The following is a 17,052-nucleotide window of genomic DNA, read 5'->3' on the forward strand; positions in this document are numbered from 1 at the left end:
ATTTTACATACCGATCTAGCGCATGTCCTTCGATATACTTTCGGATTCTAATGGTTATACATACGTCTCGGTTTTCCACGGTACATACCGCAGTTAATTACAACAGCATGTAGAATACCTGTAATCGTTTACACTTATAGCCATTATGGTTTTCGCTCATTCGTACTATGTATTATTTTCGAGTGATCGAAATTTGAAGATTATATAATAGTATGATTTTTTTTTGACTGCACTCATGAATGTTGAAACTTATCAAAGTCCATGTTCCTCTATGATAGAAATAATTATTTTACTTTTCCTGCTTGAACTTGTCAGCACGTTTAAAAGAATGAAAGCTTAATTAAAACTTGATATGTATGTATATCTTTCTTTAAATGTACTTGAATATAATTCATTGGATTTTATATTTTTTTGCATTCTAGAGACGTTTTGACATCGTTCGTGACCCAATACTTTTAGTGGGGATTGTACACAATACACTTGTTATATAAGATAGTAAGTATAGTGGCGGGGAATGAATGATTCTGAAGAAATAATAGCTTTTTCAGATAAGATTTGACGACAATAGATATTGGTTGTGAAAAAATTACCAAGATAGGAAGTGAGTGAGTGTCACACGTATCTGTAATTGAATATTACAGTTTGATTGGTGCTAAGAACATCTCGTTGTTTTATTTATTGGTTATAAGCGAAACGGTCGAACGGGTAGTCCTGATCGTTTTAATTGTACTTTGGACATTTCAAGCTGTCAAATAGGGAGTGAGATGGTGTGAAATATTAATTAGATTTATGTTAACAATATTTTTTGTTTGGAGGAATCTCAAAGAAATTCTTTAAGTTCAGTGAGTCAGAGTACTGTGACGATTGTGGTATTATTCTGCGAACTTCCACAGATAATTTGTGTGTTTTTGACAGTTTCTAGTAGTTACTACAATGTCCAGCAAAGTTATGTCGAACGTTGATCCGTTCAGTGAAATGCCTTTAGAAACAGAGTCTGCAGAAGGTATGATCGCCCTTAATTTTTTTGTCATAATGCCATGTATGTTTAATGTGTATGTTATATATTTTATAGGAATATAGGTTAGGTGCTTCAGTTATTTTATGTTAGTGCATTGCTTAAATGGAGTAAAAGTAATTAGAATTGATAGGATATCATTCAATCCACATAATATACTTTAGCCCGTATTCACAACTCGCTTTTAGTGCTAATAGCGCGCTTTAAAATTTTTTTTTAGATAAAATTTAGATAAAATTTTTTTCTATATATTAGTTAGTAAAACGCAGATGTGTCTCTTTTATGAATTGCAAATTTTAAATATTTTTGTATAACGCAATTAAATTGAATCAGGAGTTAATTTGATAATTTATTATTTAAAAAATTTTTAAAGATGCAACTGAAGAATTATGTGAGGAAAATGGTATAGAAGAACCAGCTGAAGAAGTGGCAGAAGAAGCAATTAATATTCCTGCATTTGCGGAACCTTTAACTCCAGAGGAGATACGTTGGTTTTATAAAGATGGTGAAGACAAAAGGTGGGAAGAATTCTGTGGATATGACAGTCTAAGAATAGAACATGCCTGGAGACGCAGAAACAGTTCAAAGTGTAATGAGATGGATACAGATAGTGAAATACCTTCAGAACCAATTGTCGTTAGAGGAGGAATATATGATGTTGAATTGGATAAAATGAGATGTGTTTCCATATATTGGCAAGGTATTATATTGTATGTAGTTATATTTATATAATATTATCACAAAGAAAGAAAGTTAAATATGTTTAGTAGTAATCATTATAAGCTGGTCTACGTGTTGCTTTCTAATTCTTTGACTAGAATTTTCAAGGTGTTCCTTCTAATTTGCGAGTGATGGACCTGTATTTGTTAATTATGAGTTGATTATCAGTTCAATGTGAAGTTCACTTCAATATCTGTAAAATATTGTAGACCGATTAATTTACGAATGTCTGTTGAAACCTAGTACCATTCAGATATATAATTTTTTATTATTTGTACATTAAAAATATCATTACTTTTACATGTAAAAATTATTTTGAAAAAAGAGACAAAGTATGAAAGCATTTATTTATTACTTCCCCCTAGCAAATATTTATCATATTTAATGTAATATTAATTCAATTTTAATAATATTTTAATGAATCTCATATTTTTTAAGGTGAAGAATGGAAAATAACTAGAGGTACTTGGTACTATGATGGAAGATGGATGCCATTAGAAGCAGAACACTCTAAAGTTATAGAAGAAGTTCATCTTAGGCTGTTTCAGGAACAGTCACAGACCCAATCGAATTCCATCACGGAGGTTGACACGCCATCACATTCCTATAAAGGTGTGCGAAATTATATATATTATATCTCATATTTAGATAACAAACGTATACATACAGAAATATTTATTTATCTTCAAATTACTTACCCTGCTAAACATGTTAATCAACGTAAATGTGGTGCAAAGGTAGATGTAGTCTTCAATTTAGTGCTGCACCTTAACAACAATTATTAGAAAAAAGTATAATTTGTATGCCTACCTTTCCTCGCAGCGAAAAGTTCACATTATGTTCACAGTAAAGTGTTTTTTTAATGATTTAATAATTTTTATTGTAGTAATCCACACAGAGCACTTTCCTGAATTTCATGTTGATTGGTATGCAATCAACGATGTTGCTCTCTACAGTGAAAATACTTCTAGTAAATTAATGCGGAGTGTAACGTTCAAATTGGGCTTTACGAAAAGTGAGTATTTAAATTATGGTATATATAATAATGTAAATGCCATTAGAAAGGAATTCAACAGGAAAAAATAACAATACAAATGCACACACACATACACACCGACATATAAATATTTATATTCGCACGTTTTAGTAGTTTATTATACTAACGCAATACTTTTTTATTTTCAGCAACAGGCTATCGTTTAAGAAGAGGATATAAGAATCGTGCCGTAATGGAAGATAAGCCGCATGATATAGATCATTTAGTGTTTGTCGTTCACGGAATTGGTCAGAAGAGAGATACAGGAAAAATCATACGTAATACATCCTCGTGTGTGTCTTTACATCCTTACGTACCATCCAAAGGCAATAAAATATTGGTAACAATAATCGTAAGTTTACAATCAAACAGACCGTCTGTTTTCAAGGTCTTTGTATTTCATATATTTGTAAATTATTTAAATCGATGTTCAAAGTAATGTAAGACTCATTATATTCCCAACAAACAGTATTACGTGTAACGTGCATGTCAGTTGTAATTTCTCATTCATTTTCATAAGTGGGAAATTACTAATAGCATGCACTTTATATGTAACATTGGATATACGGGGATATGTCTGTTTATTGGAGATTTCATATTGCCTTTGGAGTACGATAATTCAAATTGCATTTTACTTAATTTTTCACATCCAAATTCTTATTGTAATAACAGGTTCAGGGATTGTGTAGACTGGTTAAAGAAAAAATACTTCCCAAATTCAACTCATCGAGTTGAGTTTTTTCCTGTGGAGTGGAGATCATCTTTGAAACTTGATGGAGGTACAGTATAAATAACATTTGAATTTTTGTTGACAAATGATGCTTAATGCTTATAATTATTTCTTAGATATCGTGGAAGCTATTACACCATGTAGTGTGATGAATATTCGAGGTCTTTTAAATACATCTGCAATGGATATTCTGTACTATACTAGTCCTTTGTACGGTGGAGAAGTCCGGGCAGGTTTACAGAAGGAATTGAATCGGCTTTATTTTATGTTCGCCAGTCGACATCCCGGATGGAAAGGAAAGGTTTCAATCCTTGCCCATTCTTTAGGTTGCGTTATTGTTTATGATATTGTTACGGGATGGACGGGTCTTGATCAAAGACCTCCATCACCAGCAGTACCAGATGTTTCCCCTGAAGGCTTACAATTCCCTGTAAGTATTTAATCTTGTATTTGTAATGTAATATATGCTATAGTGACGAACATATAGATTGTAGTGTTAAATATTCCAATACTTAATAATATTAATGATTCTTCGTTTTACATTATCTTCAAAGTATATAATATATCTGGTTTGTAGAATGAGTACTAATATGTTGAAGATAGTATAGTATCCAGTAGATATTACATTTTTCATAATGGCATATGTATCCTTTTTCATTTATAGATTGAGAACCTATTTTGTTTGGGTTCTCCCCTGTCAGTGTTCCTAGCATTACGTACACGTACACCGTCCAATAGAGTAGACGTGATGCCACAAAATCTATGTAAAAGGTTTTATAATATATTTCACTGGTCAGACCCAGTGGCTTATCGGATGGAGCCACTGCTGGAAAGAGGCTATAGTAAAATTGAACCCATACTGATACCATCATATGGTGGAGTTGATGAACAACAGTTAGAGCAACCTCCGCCAATGAATAATGTAGAACAGAGTCTTCCGCCATCAGGTAAGTCAATTTTTATTTAAAAAGACTAAATATTAAACGTTCTATCACTTACGCTTGTTGGGTACTCCGCTATTTCAATGAAATTGTTTCACGCGATTCATTCTGAGAATCCAGAACGTTATCTAGATTTTCTGACAAATGAATATTTAACGTATGTTCTTAAACAATCAAGAAAACGACAATGAACAAAAGGTTAATGACGGGGGAGACGACAGCCCGATTGATCTACCGAATCGCAATGCAGATAAAGGATGGAGTCTTTGGGGTCTCGTAAGAGCTGGTTGGAATGGCAAGGATGGTGCAACTTCTCCAACGCCGGATACGACTCCACCAATTCGTCCAGATCAAGGTTATTTCTTTAAGCAGGATATCTATACTGTAATGCAGATGGAACATATTAACATAGACATTATTATCTGAACGACTCTTCTCGTTATTCAGAATTGGAACAACGGCTGGACTATGTATTAAGGGCAGTGGGCCTGGGCCGCACTTATCTTAGTACAGTAACAGCGCATACGGGTTATTGGAGTAATTATGATGTGGCCTATTTTGTACTGACAAGACTCTTCCCAACGCTGGAGACGTGATGTTGGCTTGTATTGCATAGGAAGAAGGGATCTTTTAGGATCCTATTGGCGTATACTAGTCCACCGTGGGCCTTTGGGGCCTGAGCTTGCACGCAGGCCTGCCACCGAAAACAATCTGTGATAATGGAAAAACGATACAATAACATAACAAAATCTGTATAGGTGAATCATTTTACATAGTTTGCATAATTAAATGATAATACGGTCGAGTTTCACGGGTGGACGTCATAAGTTTGTATAACTGCTTTTGTTGTTTTTAGTTATATTGTTACTTGGGCGTTTGAAAAATTCCATATATACAGCAGTTATTCTAGCTCGTTTTAAAGAATCATGACGGTCGGTACAATCGTTAGGCAAATTGAAAATTCTAATTATCCCAGTATCATCGTATTTATGAATATTATACACAGTTTATAGAAACATTTTATTCAACTTATTGATTGAAAAATATATTTTAAAGCACATATCATTGTTATATATATATATATGCATTGTTGTTTTCATGATTGCTGCAGAATGTGTTGTGTTTCATTTTTCTAATTTAACGTTGAAAACTTAAGAAGTATGTTGTGGCTGTTTCGTTTCATTGTGGCATGGCGGATTAGTCTTAGCGTACGCAATATTGCGAATGAGGATTTAATATCAATACCCGATCAAACAGTGAATAAATTATCTTTTCTCCCGCTAAAAGAGGAACACGAAAATATTATTATACTTATTTTTGTTCAATGAAAAATGATGATTCACTATTTATTAAGAAAGAATTTTTGTTCATACTAATTTATGCAATTATATTATATAGCTGTTATAATTATTTCAAAGAAGATTCTATAATTTCAGATGTTTCTGTTAAAACCTGAGCTGTTTAATGACGTGAATCAAAATGACATTCGTATGAATGATACTTTTAAGCAATTTGGTTTTTCTTTCGATAACTGCAGGACGGTATGTCATTAACATGGTGCCATTGGACACTGTATCTAAGAATCATTTTGAAAAAAAATATATGAAACAGGGTATTGTCTTTGTGTATGTTTATAATAATTTAAGTATTAAACATTAAATGACTACTAATTACGAAAGCTATTTTAGAAGTTTGAAGATAGTATATATTAATCCTTGTTACAGTTAAAAGTCACTATAATATACTCCTGTTAAAATACAGTAAATATGATATACTTCTACCTTGAAAAACTTCAGGCGACATATATCGTAGTTTTTTTATTACATTAAGAAAGTAATAGCTCGTTTTCATGTCATTATTAATATATACTCTTTTGTATTCAGGAAAACCGTAACGAAATTTTATTCTATAAACCACATCACATTTTCGTCTAATTGTGAAACTCGTCCGGACTATTCGAGAAAGTCTACTTAAGTTGAATGTACCACAGATTAACACAATCGTAATTCAAATAAAAAAGGAGAGAAAAAAAATGTAAATGCATGTTTATAAATGCGCTTGAAGCTAATTGCAAAGCTATTAGATTTGATAAGAGAAAATTTAAAATAACGAAATTGGGCATAGGGCTTTGTGTCAATCATCATATCAGGGGCATTGACTTTTGTCTTACTCTGTGACGGTACATTCGAATTTCCATTGTTACTGTGTACTAGTATTTAGGTTATCACAGGACTATCAAAATTCGAAGATTTTATACAGTTTTCTTATTGCGCCTAATAAGTGGTATTGATGATTTTGTACATATGATAGAGTTTATCAATATGCACTGTTAAGTTGTCCATACTTTACACGGTATAACAATAGTCAGAACACAACAAATAGTAATTTGAAGACTGTCTAACTAATCTTCTTCAACATAACGTGTTATACTTGATATTGTTACGATACTTTTTAAACTTAAGACAATTCCTGACTGCGGGAACGTATGATAAAACGTATATCTCTGACATGGATGAATTAAGAAATAATGAAGTTATCAATTAGTTACGAATTTCCGTAGTCGCTTAACTAATACCTTATAAAATCTATTTATGAAAAGTTTCTGCCTCCTACTTAAAATAAGTTTCGTGCTCCTGGTTAATGATTTTTGGGAGTCACCTTCTTGTTCAAATATAACTTTTTGTAGCTTGACAATAATGTTCTAATAATTCTTGGAATTAATTTTTCATATCAAAACTTTAGGAGTTATATAGCTCTATGCTGAAATTCATCTTATACTAACCTCCTTTAACTTTGATCTTCAATAAAAGTACGGTAATAGTAATTTTGTCTTGACTACCTAAAGTAATGAATAACCGAAACAAAATCGACACACAGTAACTTTGGCTTATGCTGTTTGCGGCCTGTTTGTTACCCAGACGTAGCATAGTGATAGATAATAAAAGATAATCTAATTAAATTAATAATTTGTAGTACGTTTTTGACGTGGCGAAGATACGGGAACTGGAAGAAGACGATGCGTCTTTTATTATGTCGAGTATTTCTCTCGTGTAAAAGGTCCAAGAAAATTTATTGACGAAAATGTCATAGAAATTTCCCAGCACAAAAATTGACTGTTATACAGTTTAACAGTTATGCAACTTAATAGGTGTAGAAATGCCATATATCGTCTGTATTTTCAAATACGACCCTATAAAAAATTGCTACAAGTTCCTTATTTCATTCTCTTGTAGAATCATATATATATATAGATATTAAAATTGCATAGCTCCCTACAAGAAAATGGGACAAGAACTTGTGGTACTTGTAAGAATTTTTAACAGGGGACAACCCAAAAGTATCCTACTTCTAATAGATTTTACTTGCATGCAGTATATCGTGCCAAAAGGCGATTTGATTTTTATAACAGTATGTAATAACAAGTCTGCTACGATATGTTATGTTACTGTATTTATTATATTAAAGAAGTCTTCTTACTTTCCAGTTTGAATACAACTGTATTATAACGTATATACAACCATATTACAAATATAGTTACCACAACGAAGTACTTTTACCATACTCTTCAAAGTAATTAATTTATTGCATACAATTATCGAGTCGTACAATTTTATACGGTCATTTGTATAAAACTGATATACCTAAACGTAATTCAGCGTTCCAATAGTGTTGGGTCATGTGAAAAAAAAACAAAATTCCTTAAAAATTGTTATCACTATAATTATGTGAAGTTTAAAGAAAGTATCCCAAAGAAAAATATGGGCTGCCATTGGCAAAGTAACAAGATAGGAATAAAAGGAGATATAAAAAAGAAGAGAAAGTGACTGTGAATGCGAGGAGATTGATAGATGTACATAAAGCGAGTAAGGATGACGATGCTCTAGGATGCAAAACATTTATTTACGTCTTTGAATTCAAATTAGATCAATTATGTACATACACAACGGCTATAGTTATCTCTATCAGCAGCATCGTAAATTTACAATCGTTTTTTTTTTTTTTTTTTTTTTTTTTTTTTTTTTTTTTTTTTTTTTTTTTTTTTTTTTTTTTCTTTCCTTAGTTCGTTTTCCGTACGATCTTGTATCGCCAAAGTACGTGGCAGATATACAGTAAACTTTGCCATGTACCTAAGACTTGTAAAATAAATGATTACCCCTTAATCTTAGAACTTTGTTATCTTCGCTAGATTTAAACGTAATAAACGTAGTATCTCTATAAAAATATATCTCTAATCTAATTAAAGTTAAACTTAATGATTCAATTCAACCATTTTCGACGACATTAGTTAAGACTTTTCTTCATACTCTTATTTTGCATACGAGTTCATCTGAATTCTTTGAAAAGGAAAAAAAAAAATCAAACGAATCTTTAAATTAACATTATTTAACCGTACTGATTTCTCTCGTGTCCGCTTTTTAGTTTAAATAAACGTATTCTTATCGTTAATAATTAAAATGATACAAGAATTAACAAAGGAAATTTTGCTTTTCATATTTTTGTTTTCCGTGTGTGATTATGAATTAGTTTTTGTATATCGATTTCATATACGATGTCAAAAGCTGTTTAGACAATGTGTCTAATGTGCTAATATTTCTCGTGCTAAGCAAGATCCTTAGAGTGCTTTTCGTATTTGTCTATTATACAGCTTTAAAAAATTTTCCAACTAGCACGCGATAAAGTTCGCCCGATTTATCAAAGTGATATCCAACATTGTGTTATTCAAGTATTTTCTTTTTTCTCATTCTCTTCGAACATCTAACGTGAAAGATTTCGCGCCACGCGTAGATACGCATTTTAATGTACACGCTGTTACAGCAATAGCCAAACGTAACAGGCATTGTCCGTATACAGTGTTATCGTATCTATTCATTTATTATAATATTCTAATGTATGACAATAACCATAAATGGAAAAGTCGCACAATGAATCAACATTTAATCATTTGATATCGTTAGTCGCCCAACAACCGTCTATTATTTTGAAACATATTAACAAATAGATACGGTCGAGGCACATGCGAGGCAAACTTGTCCAGGTGTGATTTTACATAAGTTTTTTCGGTCTAAGCATTGCAATATTTTCTTTTTTTTCATTCTCTGCTTAAAAAGCTGCTATCTATTGGAAATGTAAGTCCCAACCGCGTATGAACATGGTTAACGAATATACAAGATGAAAACTGATTAGCATACAAAATTATGAAAGATAACATGATTCTACATACACCTCAAAAATGATAAAATTTAAGTATCGCTTTTTTACTTCTTTCTTCTAATATCTTATTCAACGCTGTGTTCACTTGCCCGGTTACATTGTAAGAAGAATATAGCGTAACCCAATGAGCCAGTTAGGACTTACATTTTAATTCCATACAGCTTAATAACTTATAATATCTACTACTTCGCGTAGTCTCGTAGTCTTTCGTTCTGATATCGTTTGTGAGGTTATCGATAGTGCACGAATCATAAATTCTAATTATACGTCACGCACTATATATATATATATCAGTCACGTGGTAAAAATGATCACGGTCCCACAACGTCACGTTAGTCCAATGAATATGTTTCGTATTTTGAATTTGTCTCTCTAACTTTTACATTGCAATCTGGAATCATCCGAACACTATTTCATTTTTTGGTTTTACTACGTGGTTACGAGTTAACGGCGACTCTCGATAAATCATCGAAATCATAATCGTTAGAATCCGCAGAATTTTTACACGGATTCAGGCGCACTGCAATAAAGCACCTGTCAGATCAATAATTACGGAACATCTTTTCACAGAGACAACAAGAGAGAAATCGCTGGAGCCCGGCATTATTATTTCCTTTCGCTCGCACTGATCAAAGCAAAGAAAAAACATGCCTTGCTGCTAATGATAGCACATTAAAATTATAATATTCTCCAGCGTTCTTATACTTTATACCGATGAAGAAGCGATGTTCAATTATTTAATTATAAAATGGCCGCTGGCACCAAAAGCTCTGTTGTTCACGCTAGTCGCGTATGAATCCATGAGTATTATATTATACGGATAAAACTATACTTTAATCGAATTATTAATCGACGCATTCGCAATAATCATTTAATTTTAATTCGCAAGTGCATAGCGTCTTTGTGGTTTGTCTTTGTAATAACGGTCGAGCGATCGATACAATTATTTTTAAATATGAAGTGCATTAATTAGCTTCGTTTATTTTTTTCTTTTAACTTTGGATTGGACGTTATGCATATCCTTCTTGCGAAATCAAATTTAAAAATGCGTCTACTCACAAAATATGTAAATCCGTTAATGGACTGTCGGTACCAAACTATATACAAACTAGACATACATACAATAATATTGTAATAATATTCAAAGCAATAAACTCAATTGTGTAATGAACTAGTGATACGTGTAAATTTCATGTTAATAGCCATGATAGCACGTGGAGAAGCGATTCTTATGAACTTTGTGATACATGATAAAGTGACAAGTTTACGTTGTTCCCTCTAGATGAGACAAAAGTGGTAAAAGTAAGGTAATCGCCTGAGAATATGAATATAGTTTCTATTATGAGAGAGAATATAAATATTATTCCGTTTCAAATTTGCCCATGAAATGCTACTTAATCTGACAGGGCTTTCATGATTATTATAATTACAGCACAGTCAACGTCATTACCGCTTTAATCTAATCATAATAAAAAATCCTTTCGATTGATACTTTAATTAAATCATATTGATTAATTAATCGTTAGCTCTAGTATTAAATGTATACTTTTTCATGATCGATGCAAAAGAAAGTGTACTATTATTGTAGATTGCCGATATATGCATGCAGCAATAAGCAAATATGAAATTACTGGTAATTAAGAAAATTAATACGAATGAAGAAAAACTGATTCGTATTTCGTACTGCTGTTTTGCTTTTCTTGCATCTTCGATACAACAAATATTATAGCAACACCAACTTCATTATTTTAGCCGGAAACGTTACGATTCTGGCTTAACAAAATCTCGTATCTTCCATCGCGAATCGTGCGGCCTACACATGTAAAAAATTTTCTTTCTCGTAATTAAAAAAAAGTACAATGATAGAAACGTACGACTTACGATAACTAATTCAGTAAGATCTTAATTACTTCATTAAGTCTTTTTGCGATTATTGAATTCATTACTTTCGAGCCAAATCTAATGCGTGCCTAACTTTCCATATATTACATTAACATTATAGGATAACACTACAATTGTGACGAAATATCATTTCGAATAGAAAACCTAGAAAAGCCGTATCAACATTAACCTCAGCTACAACCTTACTGTATTATATCAAAGAAGTTCAATTATCGACAAAACAGAGGCAGTGAATGAAACTGATCTATTATCGCTATCGTAAGTAATCTAATGGGTTTCTTGAAATTCGTAGGAAGGTGTAATGGGGAAAGAATGTTAAGGCCTATTGTATGCTTTTAGGATACTCTTTTATATTATCAAAGATGAAAACATATACACCGATGATCGTCTTACTCTGTTTTGAAATTAAATCTCATTGATACATAATCTAGAATTTGTACAGTACAAAATCATCGGGGAATTAGGAAAAAGAGAAAGAAGGGACGTGCAGTTAAGAGTGCTAGATACCAATTTTATACACGGTAATTAACTAATGACCGCATTAATTGCGTTGTCTGATAAATCTTATCAGCTCGTTATTAGAAATCAAACGAAAATTCTGTATCTCATTGGTAACGCCATACCCATGTGTTTAATGTTTTATTTTTAAAATTATATATCAGTATTAGACCGTAGAGTTTATCACATGTCTAATGCTTCGTGACTTTTCTACACCAACGTACTCGTGTACTTATTTAAAATTCTTAGAAATACGTACAATAACAAGGAAATCTTCACGAGAAACAATTCAATTCCGTTTGATCACGATGCCGCTGATATGACACGCGGTAATAATCAATCAGCGATAAAGCGATTTTCCAAAATTTTATACCGATTCGTACTTCTCAACGAACTGTAGTTTAATGAACACTGTAAAAGCTTTGGTATCCAGCACGCTTATCTATGTATTACGATTAAGGATCAATCGGACGCCATGGGCACTTAAAGTTTTATCTATAAATTCACATTATTGCATAGCATTCGTTCCCTTTTCCTTTCCCTAAGAAACAAGATCGAAACAAACTTGGAGACAAATGACACACTTTGAAGTCTCAAACTATCGCAAGGGATTCGCGTCGGTTAACAGTAGTTCTAGCGGCGCGTACCTTTCCATTTTTAAACTGCGAATCCGGTTCAAATGCTGATTAAGCGTGTTTGCAGCTATTGGATGACAGGGTGCAACACTTGGCGGTGTTGCACCGATTCTTTCCACGATAGAGACAACGAATGTTGACCATTCACACGCTACGGAGTCTTCTACAGGAAATAGTGCTTCGGCTTGCTCGAGAACCGAAGCGATTACGGATACACCAAACTGTATAGATAAAATAGAAAAAAAAGAGGTCATATCAATATCTTGCATACTTATATTGTGCAGTGTGCGGGTTTGTGGATTAAAAGTTGCTGAGTGATACAGAAACGTATATAGATTTTTTGTTATCTATAAAGTTCGATTTTATTCGAAAATGCGACGTACCTTGTTAGTGAGGGCAAAAGCCAAACTGTTGTTTTTTGTAGGTTGATTAACAGATTCGGTGAGTCCTCGGGCCAGACGTTGTAGTACTGAGAAATCCGTTATGGTTTGTATCCATCTACGAAATTCTGGATAAAAGTTGGACAGCAAGTGAGCATCTCTACGGCCAATTACTGCCAATCCGCGAAGGATTGTGCTCCACAGTTCACTTAACTGATTTGAGCTTTCTGTCACACTTAGGTATGGTAAAAACCGAAGTAGTAATGTCTATATGAAAATAATATTTATATCAGCCAAATACAAATTATTTTAACGTTTTATAAAATAAACAGTATCGAATGATATTTACCTTTCCTTTACGAATGCTGAGCATGCTAGCCAACTTGTCATCCCGAAGCAGTTGAAGAAGAGACGCTAGCAATGTACTAATTAATTCTGGTTTCGTTTTCTTGGGTGGCTTTACTTCAGTTTCACCTTCTGGTTGTTGCTGCTGCTGTTGTTGCTGTTCGGCTAATAAAGCCAGGGGATTACTCATGTCCTCCAGTTTCAATTGCAACGTGTACAGCTAAAAAGTGACGTATGCCTATTATCACGTTTGTTCCTCCACTCCAGAATCGTTTGTTCCTCCACTCGAACAATATATAAATGATTAGTGCTAAATGAGCGATTAAGGAATTTCAGATAAAATAAATGAAAATTATATAAGCACCCTTTCGATCTCTAGTAGTAGTTGACGGGTCTTTTTTGTGTCCTTTTGTTGTGGGGGAGGGACTTGTTGAGGATCATTGTTCGGAACAACATCCATATCGATTATCTTGCGTGGTGCTGTTACACTACCGCATTGTAGTTTTCCCAAGGAATTTTCAAACTGCGTTGGCGTATACACAACTTTAGTGAGAACGTGCTGAGGCTGTTCTCTGTCCCTAATACAATAAAAATAAAAGTCAAATGCAAAGTCCTATAAAATTGTCGCGTTATGATGTTAAAGAATACATATTTAAAGTGTCAATCATAGAAAAATAATTTGTATAATTATTTAATTGGTCCATTACCTTGAATCTCTGTGGTATCCATTGTTATTGTGATGCTTCCTGTCTTTCTGGTCTTGATTTTCATTTTGCTTATTTTGTCTATCGCAAAACACGGTGTAATAGTAATCATCAATATATGGTTGGTTAGTGTTAAGCTGCAATAATTGAATATTAATCAACCACTGCTTCTCACGACTACTCATTAGACCAGCATATTCATCGTATTCTCCAGAACCACCAATGCCGTTCATTCCTTGGAGATGATGCTGATGATGATGATATCGCTGATTGTTTCGCTGATTTTGGTGTGGATATTGATTATTTTTGAAAAACGGTTGAGGATTTCCTTGCTGCTCGTTGGAATGAAACGATCTGTTGTTTTGATTTCGCTGGTTTCCCGAGTGAGGACCAGAGTGTTGTTGATGATTCATTTGATTGTTAGAAAATGGTGTCATCATCGGATGTTCGGGGCGCAAAAATGGTGGTGGCCCCATGTTCGGATGAGGCGGTTGCTATGAAACCATTATTATGTAAAAAATATAGCTCAATTTCACTATCGTAAGGTTTTGCACTATCGGTATAACTTACCGGAAAATTGAATGAGCCATGATGTGGCTGTCTCTGATTTCCATGCTGCATCATTAAATGTGGGGGCATATGGAATCTCAGCATGTTTGCACCTTGATCTGAGAAACGAGTAGCATTTAAGAGGAATTCGTAAAATCTCACGTTAGATGACATGATATTTTATTGCTTTTATTAATCATAATTGAGTGCGACAACAATGAATAACGTTTTAGACATTTCCATTGTATTAAATGTAGTCAGGTATGATAGTATCAATTAGCGTGATACTCACTGGATATCAGTCTGGGATTCTGCATGAACTGTGGGTGCGGTAGTCGCACATTGGGAGGTATAACAACAGGATGTGGTCCAGGTAAGCCCAGTCCAGGGGGAAACCGTGGTGGCGGTATGCCATTGATCTGAAGTTGTTCATTCAGCGGTAATGGATCAAATAGAAATGGCCCGCCCGATTGTTGCTGCGATGGATGATGTGGTAATTTACTGAGTCCTGGAGGAGGTCTATTTGCCATAAGTCCACGTTCTAGCTCTTCAACCGTGCGGGCATTTTTTAAGGCGGTTGACAAAGGACGCGGTGGCTGGGACTGGGATAAAGGAAGACTGGAGGGACTGTCCCATACACCAGGCCTTGGTGTAGTACCATCTTTCTCGTCCAATACCAAGTGTGACAAACTTTCTTCAATGTCCACGTCAACTCCATTCTACAAGAGAAATAAAAAATTTGCTTCTATAATAAACTCTATTTCATTTATAAATGTAAATAGTCATATACGTTTATGCTGACAGAAACAGTTATACCTTGTTTAGAGGTAAATTTTGATGATGTCGCTTAGATTCCGTTAATTGAGCTAATTTTTCATGATCTTGTTCCCAATCTCCAATTGCTGCATCTGAGCCAAATGTTTCATCATTTAACGCATCATATTCTTCTTCTTCACCAAGATCTTCTTCTTCAGGTGGGCCATCTATAGCATCTTCTAAGCCACTACCCTGCTACATAACAAAATGTTGATCATAAAGACTATGCTTAGATTACTTTATTATTATCATCACCATCGTCATCATCATATCATTATTACAGAAATATTGGTTGATTATAACATATTAGATATTAGCTAGTAGGTTTAAAATGTCAGTAACTATTTCACAAAAACACAAGTATTACTTTCTGATATTGTCGAAAGTGGTTTACTTAGCCTTCTGTCTATGTGCATATTCTAGAATTGATACGAATACAAAGTTGTACATTGTATGTATTTGCATGGAAATGTTTATTTACATAAAATGAAAATTAAGTAACAGAAGATTTAAATGTTTAATAACCAAATAATATTATACAATATAAGAAAAGCCTATAGCACAACATGTATATATCATAAACTAATACAGGTACTATTATATTTAAAGATTAAGAATATATTATGCGTCTTAAAATACATGTTTGTATCATGCTTTTTTTAGGATATATATGAATTTATACAATAACGCAAGTTAAATACAAATATTATTATTGAAAATATATTGCTCATGTTATACACATTTTTATATAAACGAGTACATATATATATTTTTCAAAAGAGAAAGTGGAGGAAGAAAGAAGCAAGAAGAAATTACAGAAATATAGTCTAATCATCTTTCTATTTCACATAAAACTGTTACAATATAAGACAAACAGAGATAATGCTTACTGCGTCTTAAGCGTAACGTTATTGAGAGTTTCTATACAATTTCATGATAAAAACTTTTTAATGTTATTGACCTTTGATGGGCGGGGGTAATGAAAAAGTTAGGTTATGTCTAGTATATTCGTGGCCAGATAGAATTTCAATATAGTAGATTAGGTGTGCTTCTAAATAGAATGAATACTGAAATTCTACAGTAATTTAAGGGTTCTGTATGAGATATTGCAACAATAGATAGTTTCTAATGCCTATTATTTGTGTTTTGTTTAAATAATGAAAAATATTTTTCATAGTGTAAGCAAATATTTTCGATCCATGCTGTACCGCGACGCGGTTGTTCCGCAGAAAACTTAAATCCATATATTTAGCTATATCTCGTTCAATTTTCAATAGAGTAACACATAACCATCGTGAATGGATAATGGTAAGATTTACTTACAGTAAGTGTTGTATCAAATCCGAAAAAAGAGTCTGCCATTTGTCAAAATTAGATCTGCAAAATGTCATGTTCCGACTAAACGTCAAGTGCTGGGAAAGACATCAGCTGTCATGGCGGCCGTTGTACAAAACTTTTCCAAAAGAATCACCAGGTGTCGCCAAGCAATCAACCTTAAGGTCTATTCACAAACAGCCATTTATTTTAACGTTAAATACTCTAGATAATTGCGCGATTTCTCAATTTTCGA

The 17,052-nt window shown here is 33.2% G+C and overlaps 2 protein-coding genes across 4 annotated transcripts; one reads left to right on the plus strand and one right to left on the minus strand.

The window, feature by feature from the left end:
* Positions 1-443: 443 nt before the first annotated feature.
* LOC107263759 (phospholipase DDHD1) lies at positions 444-8,132 on the plus strand. 2 transcript variants are annotated; one of them, XM_025080890.1, is made up of 10 exons: positions 444-1,003; positions 1,395-1,715; positions 2,174-2,347; positions 2,622-2,750; positions 2,921-3,062; positions 3,444-3,550; positions 3,618-3,931; positions 4,166-4,448; positions 4,621-4,797; positions 4,890-5,038. In XM_025080890.1, exons 1-10 carry the CDS (start codon positions 934-936, stop codon positions 5,036-5,038), a joined length of 1,866 nt encoding a protein of 621 aa, XP_024936658.1. In that variant the 5' UTR covers positions 444-933. The 2 variants fall into 2 exon arrangements, with proteins under 2 accessions (XP_024936658.1, XP_015586790.1); XM_015731304.2 differs by having other exon boundaries at positions 451-1,003; positions 1,389-1,715; positions 4,890-8,132.
* Positions 8,133-8,489: 357 nt separating this feature from the next.
* LOC107263758 (protein PAT1 homolog 1) lies at positions 8,490-16,955 on the minus strand. 2 transcript variants are annotated; one of them, XM_015731302.2, is made up of 9 exons: positions 16,806-16,955; positions 15,483-15,677; positions 14,959-15,385; positions 14,688-14,785; positions 14,121-14,611; positions 13,778-13,991; positions 13,418-13,633; positions 13,072-13,335; positions 8,490-12,909 (listed from the first exon to the last, which is right to left on the minus strand). In XM_015731302.2, the coding sequence occupies exons 1-9, from the start codon at positions 16,842-16,844 to the stop codon at positions 12,652-12,654; spliced, it is 2,202 nt and encodes a 733-aa protein (XP_015586788.1). In that variant the 5' UTR covers positions 16,845-16,955; the 3' UTR covers positions 8,490-12,651. The 2 variants fall into 2 exon arrangements, with proteins under 2 accessions (XP_015586788.1, XP_015586789.1); XM_015731303.2 differs by having other exon boundaries at positions 15,483-15,674; positions 16,806-16,931.
* Between the last annotated feature and the right edge of the window lie 97 nt (positions 16,956-17,052).

The sequence above is a fragment of the Cephus cinctus genome, unplaced genomic scaffold, assembly GCF_000341935.2.
Source record: "Cephus cinctus unplaced genomic scaffold, Ccin1 Ccin1_scaffold0160, whole genome shotgun sequence".
Classification (NCBI taxonomy): domain Eukaryota; kingdom Metazoa; phylum Arthropoda; class Insecta; order Hymenoptera; family Cephidae; genus Cephus; species Cephus cinctus.

Bases quoted from the DNA above. Each gene is read 5' to 3' on its own strand.
- LOC107263759 (XM_015731304.2), top strand. From the start codon at position 934: ATGTCCAGCAAAGTTATGTCGAACGTTGATCCGTTCAGTGAAATGCCT. The intron at 1,716-2,173 runs GTATTATATTGT...ATATTTTTTAAG, and splicing joins TGTTTCCATATATTGGCAAG to GTGAAGAATGGAAAATAACT. The intron at 2,751-2,920 runs GTGAGTATTTAA...TTTTATTTTCAG, and splicing joins CAAATTGGGCTTTACGAAAA to CAACAGGCTATCGTTTAAGA.
- LOC107263758 (XM_015731302.2), bottom strand. From the start codon at position 16,844: ATGGCAGACTCTTTTTTCGGATTTGATACAACACTTACT. The intron at 14,612-14,687 runs GTAAGTTATACC...ATGGTTTCATAG, and splicing joins ATGGCTCATTCAATTTTCCG to CAACCGCCTCATCCGAACAT. The intron at 12,910-13,071 runs GTACGTCGCATT...TTATCTATACAG, and splicing joins CTTTTGCCCTCACTAACAAG to TTTGGTGTATCCGTAATCGC.